This window comes from Dicentrarchus labrax, unplaced genomic scaffold (genome assembly GCF_905237075.1).
Source record: "Dicentrarchus labrax unplaced genomic scaffold, dlabrax2021, whole genome shotgun sequence".
Classification (NCBI taxonomy): Eukaryota; Metazoa; Chordata; class Actinopteri; family Moronidae; genus Dicentrarchus; species Dicentrarchus labrax.
Genome location: NW_026136704.1, coordinates 4,355,657 through 4,375,092, shown reverse-complemented (window position 1 = coordinate 4,375,092; position 19,436 = coordinate 4,355,657). Strand labels below are relative to the sequence as shown.

General features: G+C 39.5%; 1 protein-coding gene across 2 annotated transcripts in view; it reads right to left on the bottom strand.

Moving 5' to 3' along the window:
• The window catches only part of sez6b (seizure related 6 homolog b), a 214,839-nt gene that overhangs the window by 28,351 nt on the left and 167,052 nt on the right, over window positions 1-19,436 (bottom strand). For both annotated transcript variants that reach the window (XM_051397921.1, XM_051397922.1), the window contains exons 8-10: window positions 13,392-13,586; window positions 11,696-11,834; window positions 3,576-3,772 (exon numbers count right to left, since the gene is read on the bottom strand). In XM_051397921.1, the coding sequence (XP_051253881.1) occupies window positions 3,576-3,772; window positions 11,696-11,834; window positions 13,392-13,586 (531 nt within the window). The remainder of the gene's footprint in view (window positions 1-3,575; window positions 3,773-11,695; window positions 11,835-13,391; window positions 13,587-19,436) is intronic.

Sequence of the window (19,436 nt, the reverse complement as noted above, 5' to 3'; positions counted from 1 at the left end):
ATTCTCCGACACCATCCCACGTTGCTGTCTTGTGTTTACATTCCACCAATGAGATTCATGAAGGGACTGTAATAAGAGCTTTCCCTCCCTTTATTCCTCTTTGTCAATCATCTATATTCTGTAGCCTTTCCTTCCCCTATGAATTCATTAACTCTTATCAGATAGAGTGTGCCGGCTATTGGAGTAGTGCTGCACTGATGGAAAGGCCCCGCCAACACCAGGGACAGCCTCTTATTGCTTCCATTTTTAGGTCCCATACTAGCAAAAACAAATTCCCTCTTCCTCTTGTTCATTTCGCCTAACTTCCCTTTTTACTGCCTTACTCTCCAAACTGCTTCATTTGCTATCCCAGTGAGCACCGACCAGGATTTCAACATCGATTTCTAGTTGAAAAAGGCTGATATTTGGTCTGCCCTTGTTTCACTGGTAGGCGAAATGTGCTCTACACGAAGACGTCATTTCAACACATTTAAAGTTTCATATAAAATGTCATAATAATATATATTATGACATACTACATAATAGATGTCATGTAATAAATATTGAACTATACATTCCATGTGCTGCCAACACAAGCTGCCAAGAAGCATTGTAATGGGAGAAGTTCTGTACATTAATGTAAATTGTGCTTACTGCTTTAATGCAAGTACTACAATATTAGTTCCAGCTTTGACAAAGGCATATCCCCCGAGACCTGAAGTATTGCAAGAAGTTAGCCTTCAGTCCTTTTACTGTTTCAGTCAATACCAACCTAAATGCTTTTACTTTCTTTCACTGTGTTTTAAGCCCAGTTCACACTGTGTGATTTTAGCCCTGATTTTCGACTCACTACTTTCAGAGATTGCCGACAAATGCCTCCAGATTCGAGGCAAAAGGGCGCACGCTCCAGTGAGGAGGATCACGTTGTGTAGACTGTTCAAAAATGCCACCAGCGGGGTCAACAAGAGCTCGCCAATGCCAGAAAAATATCTGGCAGGCTAAATATCTGGCTCCCGGAGCCATGCAATGAGCTGCAGCCAGTGAGAGCAGACACAGATAACCTCTCTCTCCAGTACCAGACAGGAAGCAGTGAACCGGTCCTTACTCAGGTAATAGCCAAATAAAACTCCTCAGATACCAACACATACATAATGGACGGTGAATTAACAGTGTTGAATCGGTGTTCAATTCGGCGTGAATCTGATCCATCAACCAGCTCTTATTTTAATGAGAAATCTTAATTTCATAACGGTCTGCTTCTCATTTCCATGGTCTTCTCCCACTAAAGCAGCACAGCTACAATGCAGGCTGAGTGAGCTGAGGCATCAAAATGTAAAATTTGTATGATATACAGTTTATCTTTATGGATTATACCGAAAAATTGAGAAGAAGACTATCAACGCTCTTTAGCTCGAATTTGGTGCAGGGAGTTTTTATATGTATAATTTTTGTACTACCACAGAAACACTAGATAACTGCTAAAGTATGATCATGTTGTCTGATCAGTCATGTAGTGTGAAAACCACGACTTCAAAACCATTTAATGCTGATAATCTGCACTCAGAGGGAAGTTAGAAGCACGTTTGTTTCTTTTGCTTCACAACAGAATAGTAGGCTATAACTAGATACTGTATTTCTGAGGCCTTTCCACTATAGTTCTTTGTGATAGCTGATGCCCTGTTAACCATGACTGATTGGATTCATTAGTATACCTAAAACATTCAAACTGGGGAATGCAACAAGAAAGCAATATTACAGTTCTGCAAAACCCTACATTAATTGGCAACATGTTGACAATTTAAAAATTGTAGCTTCTATATATACAAATATCTGTAGCACAACTACAGTATAGTTAAGGGCAGGTACACAGGTAAGAGAGGTACAAACTGGTGGGCCCTTCATTCAGATAAGACATACTGGAATGATACTTAAAAAATAAACTACTTAAGCAGTCTTCAACCTGTAGATGTGTTTAATTCAGCATAAAACATACCAGCTGAATGTGTTTACAGCAGAAACGTCAGTAAATCAGTCTGCTTTTATCCATAAATGACAGTATCTGTTGTCCCCAGCTGCTGTATACTGTATCAAGAGTTTGTCCTTCAGTTCATTAAACCCCTGCAGCATCTGAAGGCAGCAGGACACATATGTGGATAGATCTGAAGCCTCTGATTGGAGTGAAGTGCTGTGTCAGAGGGCAGTGCCATTACAGATGGCTCTTCAGTGTGTTTACCTTCATTAAATTACATATAAATGACACCAGTCTGCTACAGAATAACAACACACATCAGATGGGTCAGTTAATATGCCTGTATTAATGAATGCATTGGACATCAGACAACCAGGGCTCATAAATGTGTTATTGCCTTCTTTCCAACTTTCTTTTTAGTTAAACATGAAGTGGTGTTTCATGTTTTATGTCACATCAATTACTAAACAATGTGACCATTTACGATGTGAGGTACAGTAGAATAGAAATGACAGTTTAGTCAGTTTCATGCGAACATATAAACTGCTTCTCTCATCATTGTAAAGACACTCTACCTCTAACTGCAGATTTATAGCACTGTGTGTTCACATCGCGCCACTCATCCATACAACAATATATGGAGCGTCTTTAAATTCTTCAGACTATTGTTGTCATGCTTCACTGTTATTGGCTTAGCTGTTTCTGAGCTATGAGACCAGGCATGTGATTGTCTATTTATTAATAACCACACTTTCTGATCTACTGTATATTCCACTTTTGTACTGCTGCACATGAACCAAAATGATATGTGTGCCATGCACCCTAGACGTACCACTGGCTTCTTCTTGTTGCACTTCCGTGATTAAAATAGGACTTTAAAGGTGCAGGATCTATTGACAAAAATGGAATATAATATTCATAGGTATGTTTTCATTAGTGTATAATCACCTGAAAATAAGAATTATTGTGTTTTTGTTACCTTAGAATGAGCCGTTTTTATCTGTAGATGTCGTGGATTGCCTTCCATGGAGTCGCCATGATGAACCACCATGTTTCTACAGTAGCCCAGAACGGACAAACCGAACACTAGCTTTTTTTTTGTTTTGCGGCCACTGTAGTTTCTCCTACATACTTTACAGCCGTTTTCATTCCCAGTCAAATACAGGCGTGAGCGGTGTTTAGTTATTGAAGTCTGCAAATCACCGCTAGATGCCACTAAATCCTACACACGCATCCTTTAAATGATCAGTGCCATAATCCGCTACGGCTCCTGAATACTGAATAGTTTTTAGAAAAATAATCGAATGCAAAGATAGTGAATATCAGCAACTGTTAACATCCAGTAGGGATGTGCAGGCCAATGACAGCATATCTATGCAGTGCCAACAATCCAATACATTAAAGATACATATGAAGCAACTACCAATACGATATGATTCACCCCTATTGAGATGCAGTGCAATTTAACACGATTTGATTCAACACAATGTGATACGATACAACGCAATGCACTATCTTGAACCTTTATGCTAATGCACCAATTCAAATTGGTAATATCCAGCTAGTATCAGCTGTTTTTAAACTCTGTGTGGTTCAGTCACCTCTGAGCGCTGGCTCCATTACTTACCAAAGAAGTGGACTATGAAGCCGTTGCCGTAGCCGTAGACCTTGGTGGCAGGGTCAGACTGGAACTGGATAGTGATGTCTGCGGTGGAGGTGTAGAGCTTAAATCGGGACTTGGATCCTCCATACTGACCCAGTACTTTAGCCGTGAGGTCATCTCCATCATAAAAGGTCAGCATGTCATTCTTCCCAATGTTCAACCTAAACAGGACACACGCAGAATAAAGTCAGTGTCTAGTGTTTTCCACCTTAACCAGCTTTTGAACTGTTTGGTAATATTTAAGTTTTTCCTTTCAGAATTTTGATGGATATAAACGCACTTCACTCCCTTCTCTCCCTCCCCTCTCTGCCCTCACCATGAAACTCTCTCTGTATGATGAGGTCACAACCTACAGGTGTGTTCTTGCATTTTTAAACTGACAGTAATTGCGCAAAGAAGGCCACAACAAGGCCGGGTCATTATTATTACTGAGAGACACTATTGCATCATTCATGAGGGGCAGAATTCCCTGTTTCCCTCCTCCTGAGGAGTCCTGAGGAATCATTGTCGGAGGTAATGTCAACTTGGGGTTCACGTCATGTTATATAGAGAAAAAATTTGGAGTTGGAGTTTGAGTTAGAGACATTAGTTGGGGCTTATACTGAAAACAGCCTCCACAAGACTTTAGTTCAACAGAAATTTTATATATAACACACAGTTGACTGAAAGTAAACCATGACATTTATAATAAAAATAAAAAACTTGAGGTTAACTTTTAGCTTTTTCCAGAACTTCAGACATAAAACAGAAGGTAGTTTCCTAGAAATCGAAGTAGCTTGTGTAGCAAATTGAGCAGCAGATGTACAGTGGCAGTCTATGAAACCGCTCTGTGTAGTCATTTTTACACAAGCTAGATTCAAAGGAAGTCACAGTCTGCATGCTTTCTGTTAAAAATGTGTATTATCAAGTGGTGGGTTGTAACTAAATATATTTATTCAGGTACTGTACTTTATATATAGGTTTTATATAAGAGATTTTGAACATTGATATAGCAGCAAACAACAATTTTCTATGTAAAGATATAAAGGAGTAATGACATCCCGAGGAGCGAATGAAGTCACAACCCTCTGGGTCTGCTCTAAGTTCAAGCAGCGTGTGCATGTTAGTGCATGTGAGTCCCTCTGTGTGCAGCAGAAGATAGTGTGTTTGTCACCTACGTCAGTGAATTAAGAATTTATTTCCACCAAAGCAGATTGATTGTTGGAACAGTGGAAATACAAACAAAGACGATTCTGTTTTATTTTGTTTCTGTCCACTTTGAATGAAGTTACGATGTTACCATGATATGCTAGGTAAAATGACCATTTTCGTCTATGGAGTCTGGTGAAGAGTGATAGTGATATTACGGCTGTTATCTGCTTACACAAAAACTGTATCTCTGTAGGAGTCCTTTCCATAATGTTGTCTGGCACTTACAATAATAATCTGAGTCTGTCAGTGGCAAAAACAACTTCTAGTGGATGCACTTTGATGGGCACATTTTTCCCCAAGGATTAGACGATGTTACATTGGCTCCATCTAACTCTGTAAATTGATGATACTATTTGACCACACCAGCGTTGGTGATTGTTGGAAAAAACAGAATTTTCCCTTTGATATTTACAGATTATTCTAAAACATCTGAGATGCTGTTTTCTGGCAGATTCCGGCTGATTGGGAGCACAACAATCAGGACGCTTACAGTGATTAGCATAGACATTTCCCTCTATGAGATGAATGAATCAATGTCATGCTGAATAACCGCACTCACTGTCACAGTTTGTCAAAGGGCCATGTATTTGTGCCGATTTGTCCATAGCCTGTAGAGCTGGAACTCTTACAAACCTCAAAGCTGTTTAAAAATGTCACCTGGGGCTGAGCTATCTCTTTGTAGAGAGAAGATTTAGAGCATGGAAGAAATGGCTTAGCCAGAATAAAGCAGTGACATGCTCTTTGCTGTTGCTAATTAATCACCAGCGGCTCCTGATAAAACTCATTAGCCAGCCTGAGATTGAGCTATTAATCACTATGGGAATGCTGGAAAATCAAAGGTTCAAGAGGCGTGGATTGAATCGACACATGGAAGAGGCTGACAGAAGATGAAATGTTTATTTTTGATTTTTTTTCTTTTTTTTGAACAAAAACTGGAAGAAATTAGAGGAATATGTGTGAGTAAGTGAACAGGCGAATGGAGTGGTGGGAGTGTTTGTCTTTCCACAGGCAGAACCATTCTTCTTCTGTCAGCTGCACGCTCAGCCACATACACATAAAACACACACACACACACACACACACACACACACACACACACACACACACACACACACTAACACTTGTATTCCTACGCTTGTAAGGACTTTCCACTGAGCAAATTGTTTCTGAACCCCTAACTGTGACTCTGACCTGAACATAACCTGACCGAAACGTAAACCACAGCCAGTATTTATTATGACTCTTTGAGGGAGGGGAATTGTTCATATTTTAGATCCAAAATTGTGACTTAATGGTAAATGGACCTGTACTTGTATAGCACCTTTCTAGTCTTCCAACCACTCAATGTGCTTTTACACTACGTGCCACATTCAACCTTTCACACACATTCACACAGTGATGGCGAAGTCCATCGAACAGAAACTAACATTCATACACATTCACACACCGATGCACGGCATCAGGAGCAATTTGGGGTTCAGTATCTTGCTCAAGGATACTTCAACATGTGGCACCAGGAGCCAGGGATCGAACCCACTCTGCCTCTGCACCACAGCCGCCCACAATTAATTAATAAATAACCTGGTCTCACTCTCAACTTATCAAATACTCAAAAAAGCTTGGTCAGTGGTCCTCCACTACAATGTATGTCGTGGTATCAAGGCGCAAAGACATCACTTTACAAAAGGAAATGTAAATTTTTTCCACACTTCATACCTTACCTCAGAAATAAAAAAGGATTCTATAATTTCATAAAGATTATATCTGCGAAATAAAGGAATCTTTTTCAGCCATAATTTGTATTGCTGCAGTATTTGACGACTTAGGAGTGAAAACATGAGCAGAACCTTTAAAGGATAATTCTACTGTTATTCTCTTTTTATCGACAAACCCCATGAATTAATCTCTCAGTTGGCTCCTACTGATGATGTAAATCTTTAAAAAGGGTTGCACATATATAGTTTCATTTAAAAAATGCTCAATGTTTTAAAGCAACTGCTCACTGTAGTTTTTAGCAAGCATTACTCAAACAGGAGGAAATAATGCATTTGTTGGGGATTGGGGACTATTTCACTGGAGGATTAACCAACATTTGGTGTTCTAGTGAGTATTTCCGGGAGGAGGATAGCGTATATGGGACTAAGTCAAAATAAACTATAGTCTGTGTGTTCATGGTAATGAAGGAACATTGCAACATTTAATAGTTTTTGGACAATGTAGTTAGTAGGATTCATTCATTTTGTGAAATTGTAACTGTACGTTAATATATAACCCTGCTCAGCTGCTTCAATTGAATTAAATGAGTTATTTCCATGCTTGTCACCAGTTTTGTGGTCACATCCAAGTTTTTAATCCTTCCTACAAAGCTCTGTTGGATGATCATTTCTAGTAACCAGGGGAAGAAGGGGGGATGGGTTTTGTTGGTGGTATTCAGAGGTCTGGACCAAGGATATCATTTTCCCACAACTCATTTTAAAGGAACTGCGTATGCCTGAAAAAGTGTTAAGATATGATTAGGACCCGAGCAATGGCCACTATTTTCTGCCAAAAAGGGTTTACATTTTTAAAAGCCACAACATGCTTGAAAACTCATGAAACACAGCACAAAATTCAATGGTGGTGGAAATGTAAGTATTCTGCGGGTCCCAAACTATGGGTCCCACTCATCATTCATATTAACTCTCTAAAACGTGTTCTAGCAACTTCCTCCCTTCTTTATAAATAACTCCAATCTACAACTCTGACTCTGTCTAACAACATCCCCTCCACAGAGTTTCCGTGCAGCGTTGATGCTTATTGACCATAAAAAATCATAACCCTACAAATTCCAGTTATTATCCTAAAAAAGATAGAAGACATAAGACATAATATTAACCTTAAATCCTACTCTTAAACTCATATTATATAGAGGGAAGAACAGTGGCCTCACCTTTATAAAGCTTTTGTCCTTCTACAACCAGTTCTCACAAGTATAGTAAAACGAGTATAGCATCTTCTAAACTCATGGTGTTCCATGTTTATTTGATTGCTAACGGATAAAGGCTCTCTCCTGCTCAGAGCGAGGCAGATTGAGAAATATTGTCGGCTGGCGTCAAATTTGTTGTGATTAAGCTAAACAAGGCTTTGTGCGGCTCTGCAGTGCATCTGTAGAGAAAAATCAATCACAGCCTCCATTCTCTGACACTAATTTGATTTAGTTCAATTTGAAAAAACAGGGCTGAGTTTGGCCTGGCCCCCGAGACCAGCTGGCAACACATTCAAAATACAACTATTCACCTTATGATCTGCTATTTCCATCTCTCTCAAAGTATGAAATGCAGGAAGAAAATGGTTGGAACCGTTTTTGTCCGGTGATACACACACTTGCGTTCAATTTTCCTTATTCATATGAAAAAAGTTTACATGAAACACACTTAAATCTATAGTATGACGCTGATACTGATATTCTCAAGTTTTCAATAAATAGCTTAATAATGTAACTGATATTCACAACCTGGTCTCACTCCCAAGTCGTCAAATAGTACAGCTTCATCAGTGGCTCTCCTCTTCAAAATATGACACTGTAAGACCTCTTAAGTCATTTCTGGATGTGCCCACCATCACCATAGTATAAAGATTAACAAAGTCCACATATGGAGGTGGTGGGGTGGATGAATGGCTCAAACAAACCCAGGGGACTGCTGTTCATGGCCCGTGTGAATCTCATCAAAATAGGAATACTACTTTTTAAATTGGTCAGAAAAAATAGGATATCAGTCTGCATATAAAGAAATGGGATGATAGTTTGACTGCAGAGCTCTGCACATCCAATAACCTACAGTGTCATATTTTGAAGTGGAGGGCCAGATGAGTTGGAGTGAGGAAGTGTTGGTTGTAAACTAACTAATAAGAACCAACAGAATTGGACAGAAAATATTGTAAATCATAACTCTGGCTTTTCAAAATTGAATGAACATTATCTTCAGCATCTGGGAACCTGGGGTGTTGTGATCAATATAAATCTCCACATTGCATCATCAGCAGTGAGGAAATACGATATTCTAGAGCACATGGTCCTGCTTGATTCCCACTGCTAATATTACTGATATTATTGTTATTATTACTACTGTCACTGCTCATTGTCCCCCATTGATGTGGCTGTTGTCGTTGTCGTCATCATTTTCTTCATGTTCATCATCATCATCACCATCAGTTACTACTATTAGTGTAGTTGTTGGTACTGTATGTATGTAAAATGTAGGAATTTTCACTGCCCTATATTTTTTTATATTTTGTAAAGGTGAATATGAAAATATAAACACAGGATTAGAAACATCATTATTGAAAGCAGATGAAGCTGTTACAATATAATTTAAAAAAAGATAAATCACTAAATGAGTCTGTGACTGCACCCTACTCAAGATTTGACATCATTTTACACTGTAACAGCACGTGAGGTGGATTGTTCCTCTAATAATGCATTTAGTGGTAATACACTAATTACCACTTTAAAAGTTACCGTTATTCAAAAAGACAATGTTTTGGACAATGCAGTGGACAGTAGTCTGTATTTTGTGGGAGAGAGGGTGGTCTCATTCATTTTACTTCCCTCACTTTCACTTTAATCACACCTTTCACTCCCTCCTCTTTCATTTGAAGGCCATTCATAAAAGTCATTTGATACACCCTGGTGATAATGTCCCCCCTGCCATTACACAGATGGAGCAGGAGATACGTGCACATGTGCACAGGTGTCTGCGTGGTATATGAGGAACCAGTTAAAGGCCTCATATATCTCTGTACACTGTCTACCCTGAGGGCTCAGGGAGAACAGCTGCTATTGATAAGCCTCATATAAATGCTCAGACACCTGCTAGGCATATGTTCAGACAGTAAGGAGGCTTTGTGCTAGATTAAAATGCGTCTCTCCGTGGAAATCTCTGTTTTGGTATATTCCCATGAGCGCTCTCTGGGAAACTGGACCACGGTGTGCTGACACCTCAAGTTTAGTTTGAGCTGCAGACTTTGCACAGCTTATCCCCGTACACACAGATGCTCGCACAAACACGTACACACAGTACACACAAACAACAAGACATAAGGTCTAAATCCCCACTAACAACCCTTAAAGGCTGCAATGTTTATCACATACCACAACACAAATATGAGCACCAGGCTGATGATTCTACTTCTCTAAGAGCCTTGCCTCAAGGGGGCTAAGAGTTCAATTTTGACCCCATGGTTGTACTCCAGAAGATGTTATGCAAAGGCATAGGTTTGGCTTCAGAAGTGGTGGGGGGTGCAATGATGTCAGACCGAGTCTATCTGTCTATCTTGTTTAGTTCAAAGGTTCAGTTAAATAAGGAAACAGCACTGGATATTAAGATTGAAGGGGCATCTACTACATCAAAGTCCTCTGTCTGCTATGTGGGTTGCATCCTTGATGGGGGAGGGGACTTCCATCGCCTTGAAGGTTTTAGCCCAGGTAAATGCCAGAACTAGATACCTAGCCAGGAGGGCTGGACTACAAGACAGGGCATTCCTAAAACTGTCAGCTGCCATTAGCTCATTATACTGGGGCCTAGACAAAAGCTTGAAACAGAAAACAGACCAGGACTAGATCATAAGAGTCATATCTGATATAACTTAATATGGCCTATAGGATCTTAAATGGCAGAGCCCCTCATTAACTTGACAATTACTTTAAGAAGACAGAAGAGGTCCATGATCACAATACCAGAGCAGCTAACCTGAACCTTTAGAGATTCAAAATTGATTGATTGATGTGGCATGATGTGATCAGGTGTCTTCATCTTGGAAGGTCAGTCTGATGGAACATCGGGGACCATAATGGAAATAAGTCCTGGATCTTTGTTTTATGTTGTGTTGGTCTCTCTCTCCCAATGTTTCCTGTTCATGTCTACACTGTTGGGAAGTAATAACTTTAAAATCAATCAATTTTACAGAAAACTCTGTAAAGTTAAAAAGTTAAAACACTATATTAACAATAAAATGCAGGTAGTACAATGACAACACATTTACAGTTTTTAGTCTGTTTTGTATTGTCTAAACGATTTCACAGGGTGCCTTCACTTCTGCTGAAATCACATGCTCTGTTAAATGAACAGCAGCAATTACTTATGTTGACAGACTTCCTTTCAAAAACCAGAGGAAGTCATTAATCAGTGCTTCTTAAAGTACAACAAGAGCACAGGTGCTGCTCTGAGAGAGAGAGAGAGAGAGAGAGAGAGAGAGAGAGAGAGAGAGAGAGAGAGAGAGAGAGAAAACAAAGAAAAAAAACAGAGCTTAAGATGCAACCTATGCAAATGAGCCCTCCTTAATTTGCTTGCAAATGGCAAATGATTTTCTACGGCTGACTGACTTATCGGGCTCAGACACGGCGGGGTGTGTTGTTCTGTGTCTTCACCTTGGCACCGCAATCACAGAAAACACACACTCCTGTGCTGTACACTTGCACCTTCTACTCCACACAGCAGCCATTACAGGAGCAGGGGGAGGAGGGGGAAGAGTGGTGGTGGTGGAGGGACGGGGGGACTGCCAAACAAACCCTCCCTGATATAATTAGTTTTCTCCGCTGCACCTAATTAACCTTTGTCTGTGTGGCACTTACGCATCTCATTCACAAGCCAAGCGCTCTTTCATTAGCAACGCGTTGTGTTTTTAATGTGTTTTACCAGTCATGGTGAGGTAGCGCTTTGTAATCTTCAAACTGCTTCCATGGCACTGTTTGAAGCCGGGGACTGGTGCACGTATGAGCACAGGAGATGAAGTGGGGTTTGTGATGATTGGATTCAAAGATGGCGAGGGAAGGGTTTGCAGTAATGTGGGTTCATGCACATCGAAGGGTGATCGCGGGCAGATCAACTTGCACATGTGGGAAGGTAGATACATACACTTGAATGTCCAGCATGATCCGCTTGTCCTCCTCAACATGGATTCCCCAGATACAGTCCTGGCCTTTATCGTAGGCTTCAGGCCAATTAGGAGACAGCACCACTCCAGCTGAATCTGTGATCTCGCCACTGCACACAGCTGGAACATACACATACATACACAACCGTGAGTGTAAAGTTCATTTATCAGCACACTAGAGCAATAGGGCTGGTTGTCAAAATTGCAGGCACCATTGATTTTAGCCTTTTATTTTTATAAATATAAAAAAATATATATATATTTTATATATATACATTTTTCAGTACTTCACTTTGTGAAATATAGACATACAGTAGTTAGATGTGAATATATCAAGAGGTAGGCCAGGTATCCAAGATAGTAGGGAGAATATAATAGTTTTTCCATCTAACTCTTTTTATTGAAGAGTTTATTTCGACCAAACCAGAGTTGGTGATTGGCGGAACAGTGAAAAGACCAACTGAGGTTTTGGTGAGTTTCATTTTGTTTTTGTTGAGGTTGAATGTGTTACAATACTATGAGGTAAAATGAGAAATGTTTAATGTTTTTGTAAATGTAGCCTGGTGGCTTTGAACACATCGATATAATAGCTGATTCTGGTTAAACAGAAAGGATGTTACACTTTCACAAAAAGGTCTATCTCTGTAGGGATCCTTTCTATAATGTTGTCAGACAGGCCTGTCAGTGGAAAAAGCAAGCACTTTTAATGGACGTACATTGACGGTGTGCAAATTCCCATAAGAATTATGTTGCAGACAGTTTCGCAGCTGCCCGGATGCAAGCCTCTTGCTCAATACTAGACCAATTTCAACAATTGTACCCATTAGTCACTTAGACACAAAAAACAAAATAGGCACCAGGTAGAAAAATACCAAAGTTACCCTTTAATAAAAGAAGGTAAAGCTCTCAAATATTGAGCACAAGACAGCCACACAAGAATAATAAGAATAAGAATAAGATAGAATCTAAAACTGGCTACATTTAGATTTAATGATAGATTTTAAATCTGACCAGCTATTCAGTGTCTCAAAAGTTTGAGGTTTAATACGCAGCCCTGTACAGCAGCAGGGTGGGTAAGTGGCTGCAGAGGCTTTCTTAAAGTGGTCTTAATGGGTTTACAAAGGTGTAAAAGCATGAAGCATGACCTGCAGTCTAAGCTAAGGTGTGTAACTTGCAGCTTGCCCAAAGTCCAAGGTAGCACTGCTGTATCAGTCTCTCCACAGGAGAACCTGTACCCTGAGGAGGACCTAACAGTTAAATAAGATCCATGCCCCACCTCACCTGACAGCAACTGAACCTGAAGAAACCCAAAGCCAATGGGACTCACTTCATTACTTAATTAATTACTCACTTAACGCATGGTCCCATACAAAATCAAGCTTTAATTCCTTCTGTTAAATTTATATCAAATGTTGTCCACTACACTTGCACACTTGTTTGCTTCAGTTGCTTTGTTTAAGTGTTTATTTCACCTGGATAAAAATGCTCCCCATGTTGTGATCAAGCAGAAAATAAAATCCATTAAAGATGGAGGTAACTTGAGCAGCTAATTTCTTTGTTGTGGTACTGAATAGTATCCATCCCAGAGGGTGTGGCTGTGTGAACTACAGAGTTGTAGTAAAACTCTGAAGTGTGAACCAGTGTAAATTACCCATCTATACCGGTTGAAATTCATACCTCTACAGGCAGGCTCAGTCTCATTCCACTGGGGATTGTTGGGGTCCATGCATTCAATGGTGACAGATCCCTGTTCCAGAGTATAGCCAGGGTCGCAGGCGAACTCCACCACAGCTCCCACTGCCCAGGTGCTGTCGCTGCTGGTCAGGTTACCATACTTCACAAAGGGTTCATAGCAGTGGCCCGCTGCAAAGGCTGTGGGACAAATACAGTTACAGTGGTGGGAAGGAGCTTTTACCAAAAAGCAAGTGAGAAGCTATGCTTGTCAGATGAATTAGCATCTTCATAAATAATATGGCTAAAGACCGTATGACTTTTGTAAGGCCCTTGATACATTTTCATGTCTGACATTTAATGAAATCTATTTTTTGTCTCGTAATTTGTTGTTTGATTTACCGTTTTGTCTTCTTATTTTGTGTGTTTCATATTGTACTTGGAAACAATGGGCTGGTTATCAGATTTTTTTCAAGGCACCCAGTTTCCTGTGAGGGACCGTTAGGAAAAAAGCTGTACGATAACTAGAGTTGAGTAGTCGGAGGAGTTTTTAGTATTATCACAGTAAAATGTCTGTACTCAAATAGTAACCGTTATTAAAAAAAACTTGTTGTGTAAATAGCTCTCTTCCTCTTGTGAGCCGAAACATTGCTCTGAAGCTCAATTCTGAGGCTTTAATCTAAATAGTTTTCTAATGACTATCGCAATTCTGATCAACCCATATCAATTTCAGGCTTAAATTAACAACTTCTGAAACCTACTTCAGGTTTAAGCATCAACCATGTCCAGTTTAAGCCATGCCCATTCCAGACACGAATACAGATTCATTAGCTGGTCGAACTGACACAGATAATAGTGTACTCACTCAACCCTACTGATAACAAATACTGTATGTCAAGCTGTGTTACAAGCATATGTTTGACAACTCAGGTTAAATATTTGACTCAATATAACAGCAGTGCAGACTGACAGAAATGCTAGATACACAATATACAGTTGTGAAATGTGAACAGATGATATGGTAAATGGACTGTACTTATATAGCGCCTTTCTAATCTTTTGACCACTCAATGCCACTACATGCCACACTCACCCCATTCACACACATTCATACACTGATGGCAGTGGCTGCCATGCAAGGTGCCAACTGCTCACCAGAACGGAGACTAAGCATTGACATACAGATACCACCATCGGGAGCAATTTGGGGTTCATTATCTTGCTCAAGGACACTTTGACATGCAGCGAGAGGAGCCGGGGATCGAACCACCAACCTTCCGATTAGTGGACGACACAGAGATGCTGATGATGTCTATTTTTCCTGCTTAAAATCCGATTTTGAAGCTACTGAAGTGGAAGATTAGAGTTCAAGTGTCCATCCAGAAGTGTCCTGCATTGTTACCAGGTGTTTAGAACAGGTGAAGATGAACATTCTCCAAGATATAAACTTTTTTTTAAATCACACAGCATAAGAGCATAACAAGCAATATTCACAGAGCCTTCACTCTCTGATAAACAAACCCGCATTAGAAAAGTCCAACATCCAAAGAGCTACAATAACAATGAGAAGAAAACAGTCAAAAAAGAAGACAATAAGGTCTGTATGATGGAAAAAATATATAATACAGACAGAATTGTATACAAATTTCCCACAAATATGAGGATAACTCCTCTCTCATTAATATTAACAAGAAGTAATCTGCTCAAAATTCATTTAAATCACTCATTTTACACAAACTTCCTGCAGTTACTGTGTTCACTGTTTGTGTTCATTGTTTATAATTCTTTATCTACTGTTATTGTTATGAATTGGATATAATATGAAATATCCATAAAATGTATAACCTAGTCAGGGGTCATCAGTTTCAATTCTATACAATACTGCAGTTTGTATACTCTAGAGTAGTCTCACCTTCATGATCAAAGTGACAAGTAGCAACGTATGGTCACGGAAGGATCACACTGCTGCCTGTAGAATTTCTATAATATTCCTATCATCTTTCAGTAGGATTTGTGCTGCTGAAAATACCCCCCCCCCCAGGCCATTCCCCTGTTAAAAATCACAGACTGGCTGTTTATATGCTGCATTAATGCTAGAGCAGGAAAAGCTCCGGTCATACCAACTTGGGAGTACTCACACATGAAATAGTTATCCTCAGTGCTAGAATTGTAGTCACATCCATTTAAATATCCTGCATTAGATATATCATGTTACAAGTCTGTAGAAATGTGTTAACATGCAAACATTGTATAGTTCCCTTTAAAGAAGCTGATTTGTGCTGCTTTGTGGCAGAGGAACATAACCCTGCATTGCATCCAGAACACATTAGCTACATTTTAGAATTCATGAATTCCAGAAACTTGCAAATTGCACTTAATGGACACACTTTTGAAGATGGAGTGGTAGTTAGAAATGGCTGAATGTATGCTCATGAATGAGGTCCGCTGTTTTGGAATGGTTTGTCCGGATAAGGAGGGACATCAAATCTGTTAGAGACGAGCTGAACGGCATTATGGGCCTGTTAATGGCCATAATGGGGTCCGCCGCTCCCTTTGGACTTAATCCCATTTGCGGCAGTGAAGCAGAGGCCTAAACAGATTACAGTGATTGTATTTCCAAGTGGTCCTCTAGGACCGGAGACGAGCTGCCTATTTGATGGTGAGTGCTGAGACAAATTTGAGGACAAAAGATAAGAGAAGCTAAGTGATATCTCACCCTAGCCATTAGATGAATACCTGTGCCTTGAGACAGTGTTGCTTAAAATGTAGGTCTACTTTAAAATATGGATTCAGATATTCATAGTTATGCTGGTAGAGCCTGAAAATTAATTTTGTGTACCTTAAAGACTTTAATTCACAAGCCAGACAGAAAGTATGAAAAAACATTACTGGGAGAAAATCTATTAAATGGCTACTAAAGCAACATATATAAAAGAGAAAAGGTACCTTTCACAGGGCTATGGATGCGTTTAAATGCACCCAATAATGTGTTTAGAAAGGCAGCAATGAAAGTGATTTTTTCCTTTTGATTAGAAATGGGGATTTTGTTCTGACAAAAATGTGTTTTTTCCTCTCCTGAACATATCAAATTCCACTGAGGAGATATTAAGGTTTGAAAAGAGCTTTGTGTCATGGCATCAGTCTCAGTCTGTCACACTCAGCTGCAGTAGTTGCTCCTTTCTCCCCAGCTTCACCCAAGTCTCCCCCCCCTTGGACCAAATTAGGATTTTTAGCTGTGCCAGTGGCGTGGCTCTAGGGAGGCTATGCCTGACTGAAATATCTCGACAACCATGAGGTGGATTGTCATGAAATTTTGCACAGACATTCATGGTGCCCAGAGGATAAAGCCACAAATCTACAGTCACAGACTACAGACATGTGTTTCTAATGACTTTGGCAATCCACTAACACCACTTTGAGGTTGACATTTTAAAGGTAGATAGGTATTTTTTAAAATACCTATCTAACTATCAAATGGATTGCTGTGAAATTTCGTCCACACATTCATGCTCCCCTCAGCCTCAGCTGTAGTTGGCATTTAGCTAATAAGCAAACATTAACAAAGAAGGTGAACATTATACTGTCTGTACCTGTTAAACATGATACCTCAGAGCCGTCAGCATGGCCATAGTCTTTAGGCTACTAGAGTCCATGGTGTAGGGGAGGGAGGGGTTGGTAGTCACACTTTTTACTTTCATTTGAATCACTCAAAAACAGTATCCCTAATATATCCCCTTTCAGTGTGTAATGGAAGCTTAAAGTGTCGGAGAGGAATGGAATCAACTTACTCTCCTTCAGTTTATTCTGTTCAAAAGATACAGACTGTCAAACACATCGTGTGCACACAAACACAACCTTACCTTAAAGGTAAAAATAAGGCTATCCTAAAAAGTTTAATTTCATTGAAATGTAACAACCTAACATCTCCTGCATGAGAGAACAAAAAGAGGAAAAAAATCATCCCTTCATACTTTTTAATGCTAATAATGGTTTTATGATAAACATTAAGTGAAAGCCTAGAAGAGAAACAAATTAGGGCTGATATTTACATTTTGACACACACACTAAAAGTCCTAATGAAATGACGCTGTTGGTGACCTCTGACCCCAATTCTGAACATTTGAGCACCAACATTTCTTTAAACAGCGCCCTCTAGTGAGCAGGATCTAATGAATGTGACAGTGTTGGATAACTGAAGCTGACTGATGTTAGACCTAGTGTTATTTTCTGTTTTACATGCCTGCCTTGTAGAGATGTCTTAACAGTATTCTAATCATGTGACTTATATATGCATATAAACACGGCTTATGACCCTATTCTACGTAGTGTTACTGTCTATCCTTTATACAAACAACACACACTTGACTTGGGGAATATGCTAATATTAGTATGTGATAGATCGTTGGAATGAGCTGCTGGGCAGTGAAATCCCAGCAAACTTGAATGATACAAACAGGATGATGTATCAGTGTACAATTCAGGACTTGTCGTTACAAATTAGAATAAAATGTGATGCTGGATAGAAAACTAGATTATATGGGTACAGTTTTGTGCAGATTGGAGTCACCACCGAAGAGTTAAAAAAAAAAGTAGGTTTTGCAAAACATGCTCACAGTCTTTAAACTAGAGTTCAATTCAAGTCTCTTGTCTCTAGTCTAGTGTTCTATCACCTGCTGCCATCCAGTCAGCTTAAAACACTGTATAGCTATATATAAGGAATTCAAAGCATGTAATGTGTTATTATCACTACTTTATCTATTATCGATTAGCATACACGATCAGCTTTGATTAGTTAGGTATATGATGACTGTAAACAGGCTATTGCATATGAAAAAACACACCATGAAAATTTTCCTTTAAAGTTGATAACTGTATTTTGCCTTGTAGCATGAATGTACAGTTAAATGGACCATACTTGCATAACGTCTTTCTTCTGACCACTTAAAGCGCTTTAACACTACACCACATTCACACAGTGATCCAAAGCCCATCAAACGGAACTAACTCATTCATACACATTCATCCACCGATGGACCATCAGGAGCAATTTGGGGTCTGGTATCCTGTTCAAGGCTCCTTAGACATGCGGCGGAAGGAGCCAAGCTTCCGATAACTGGATGACCTGTTCTACTACCTGCTCCAGGTACAGTATAGACCAAGTATTGAGGTCCTAAAGAAGAAAGGACTTGTTTGTTGTTGAGTCATAATGACAGAACTTGCCTCCTGTTTGCAGGCTCTGTGGGGCCATAATAACAAATATAGAAAAAGTTCTACCTCACACTGTCAGAGATATCATAATTAACATCCTCCCAGTTAGTGCAAAACATCACATCTTAGCAAAATGCAGAACACTGTTGCTGCCAAATGATGTGAAATATACTGTCCACAAACTGTTCCAAAACAGATATGTACCACTGTGTACATGAAAATGTACATCTTTCTTTGTGTCACAAAGATTATTCCTTGCATGAAAGTAAAACGCATGACCGCATATTATCTTTTTGGTTCTATTGAAACACAATAAAACCATGCTTTTCTCGAAGAAGTTTTGCTTGCCCTCCGCAGTAGTTTTACAAATAAGTAGCACACTGTACTACATGTGTAGCTGTGTTGCTTTCAAATCCCTTATAATTAAACCAATTTGAAATGTTAACACAGTTTACTTCCTAATGATAGAGAATCATCAACTATCTGTTATGTTCTTAGTGGCTGGATAACAAAGCCATCAAAAAATCTAAGAGGAAATGGGTGTGGCCTATATCATGAGATGCAGCTCAACTCAGGGAAGATGTGGATGTACCCCTCATAAATAAGACACCATTATGGACACTCAGTCGTGGTCTTGGGAACAGTAAAGAGGGACATAACATTAACTCAAATTCCACTTACTAGAGCTTACTTACACAATAGCATGTCACAACTGGAACTGGCTCAGATGACACCAAGTGTGGAAGTTATTATTATAGCATTTACATATTTTAAATCTGAACTAATGTCGTTTTAATACGCCTCTTTTCCAGAAGGTAATTTTAAGTTGTGCAATTAAAGATT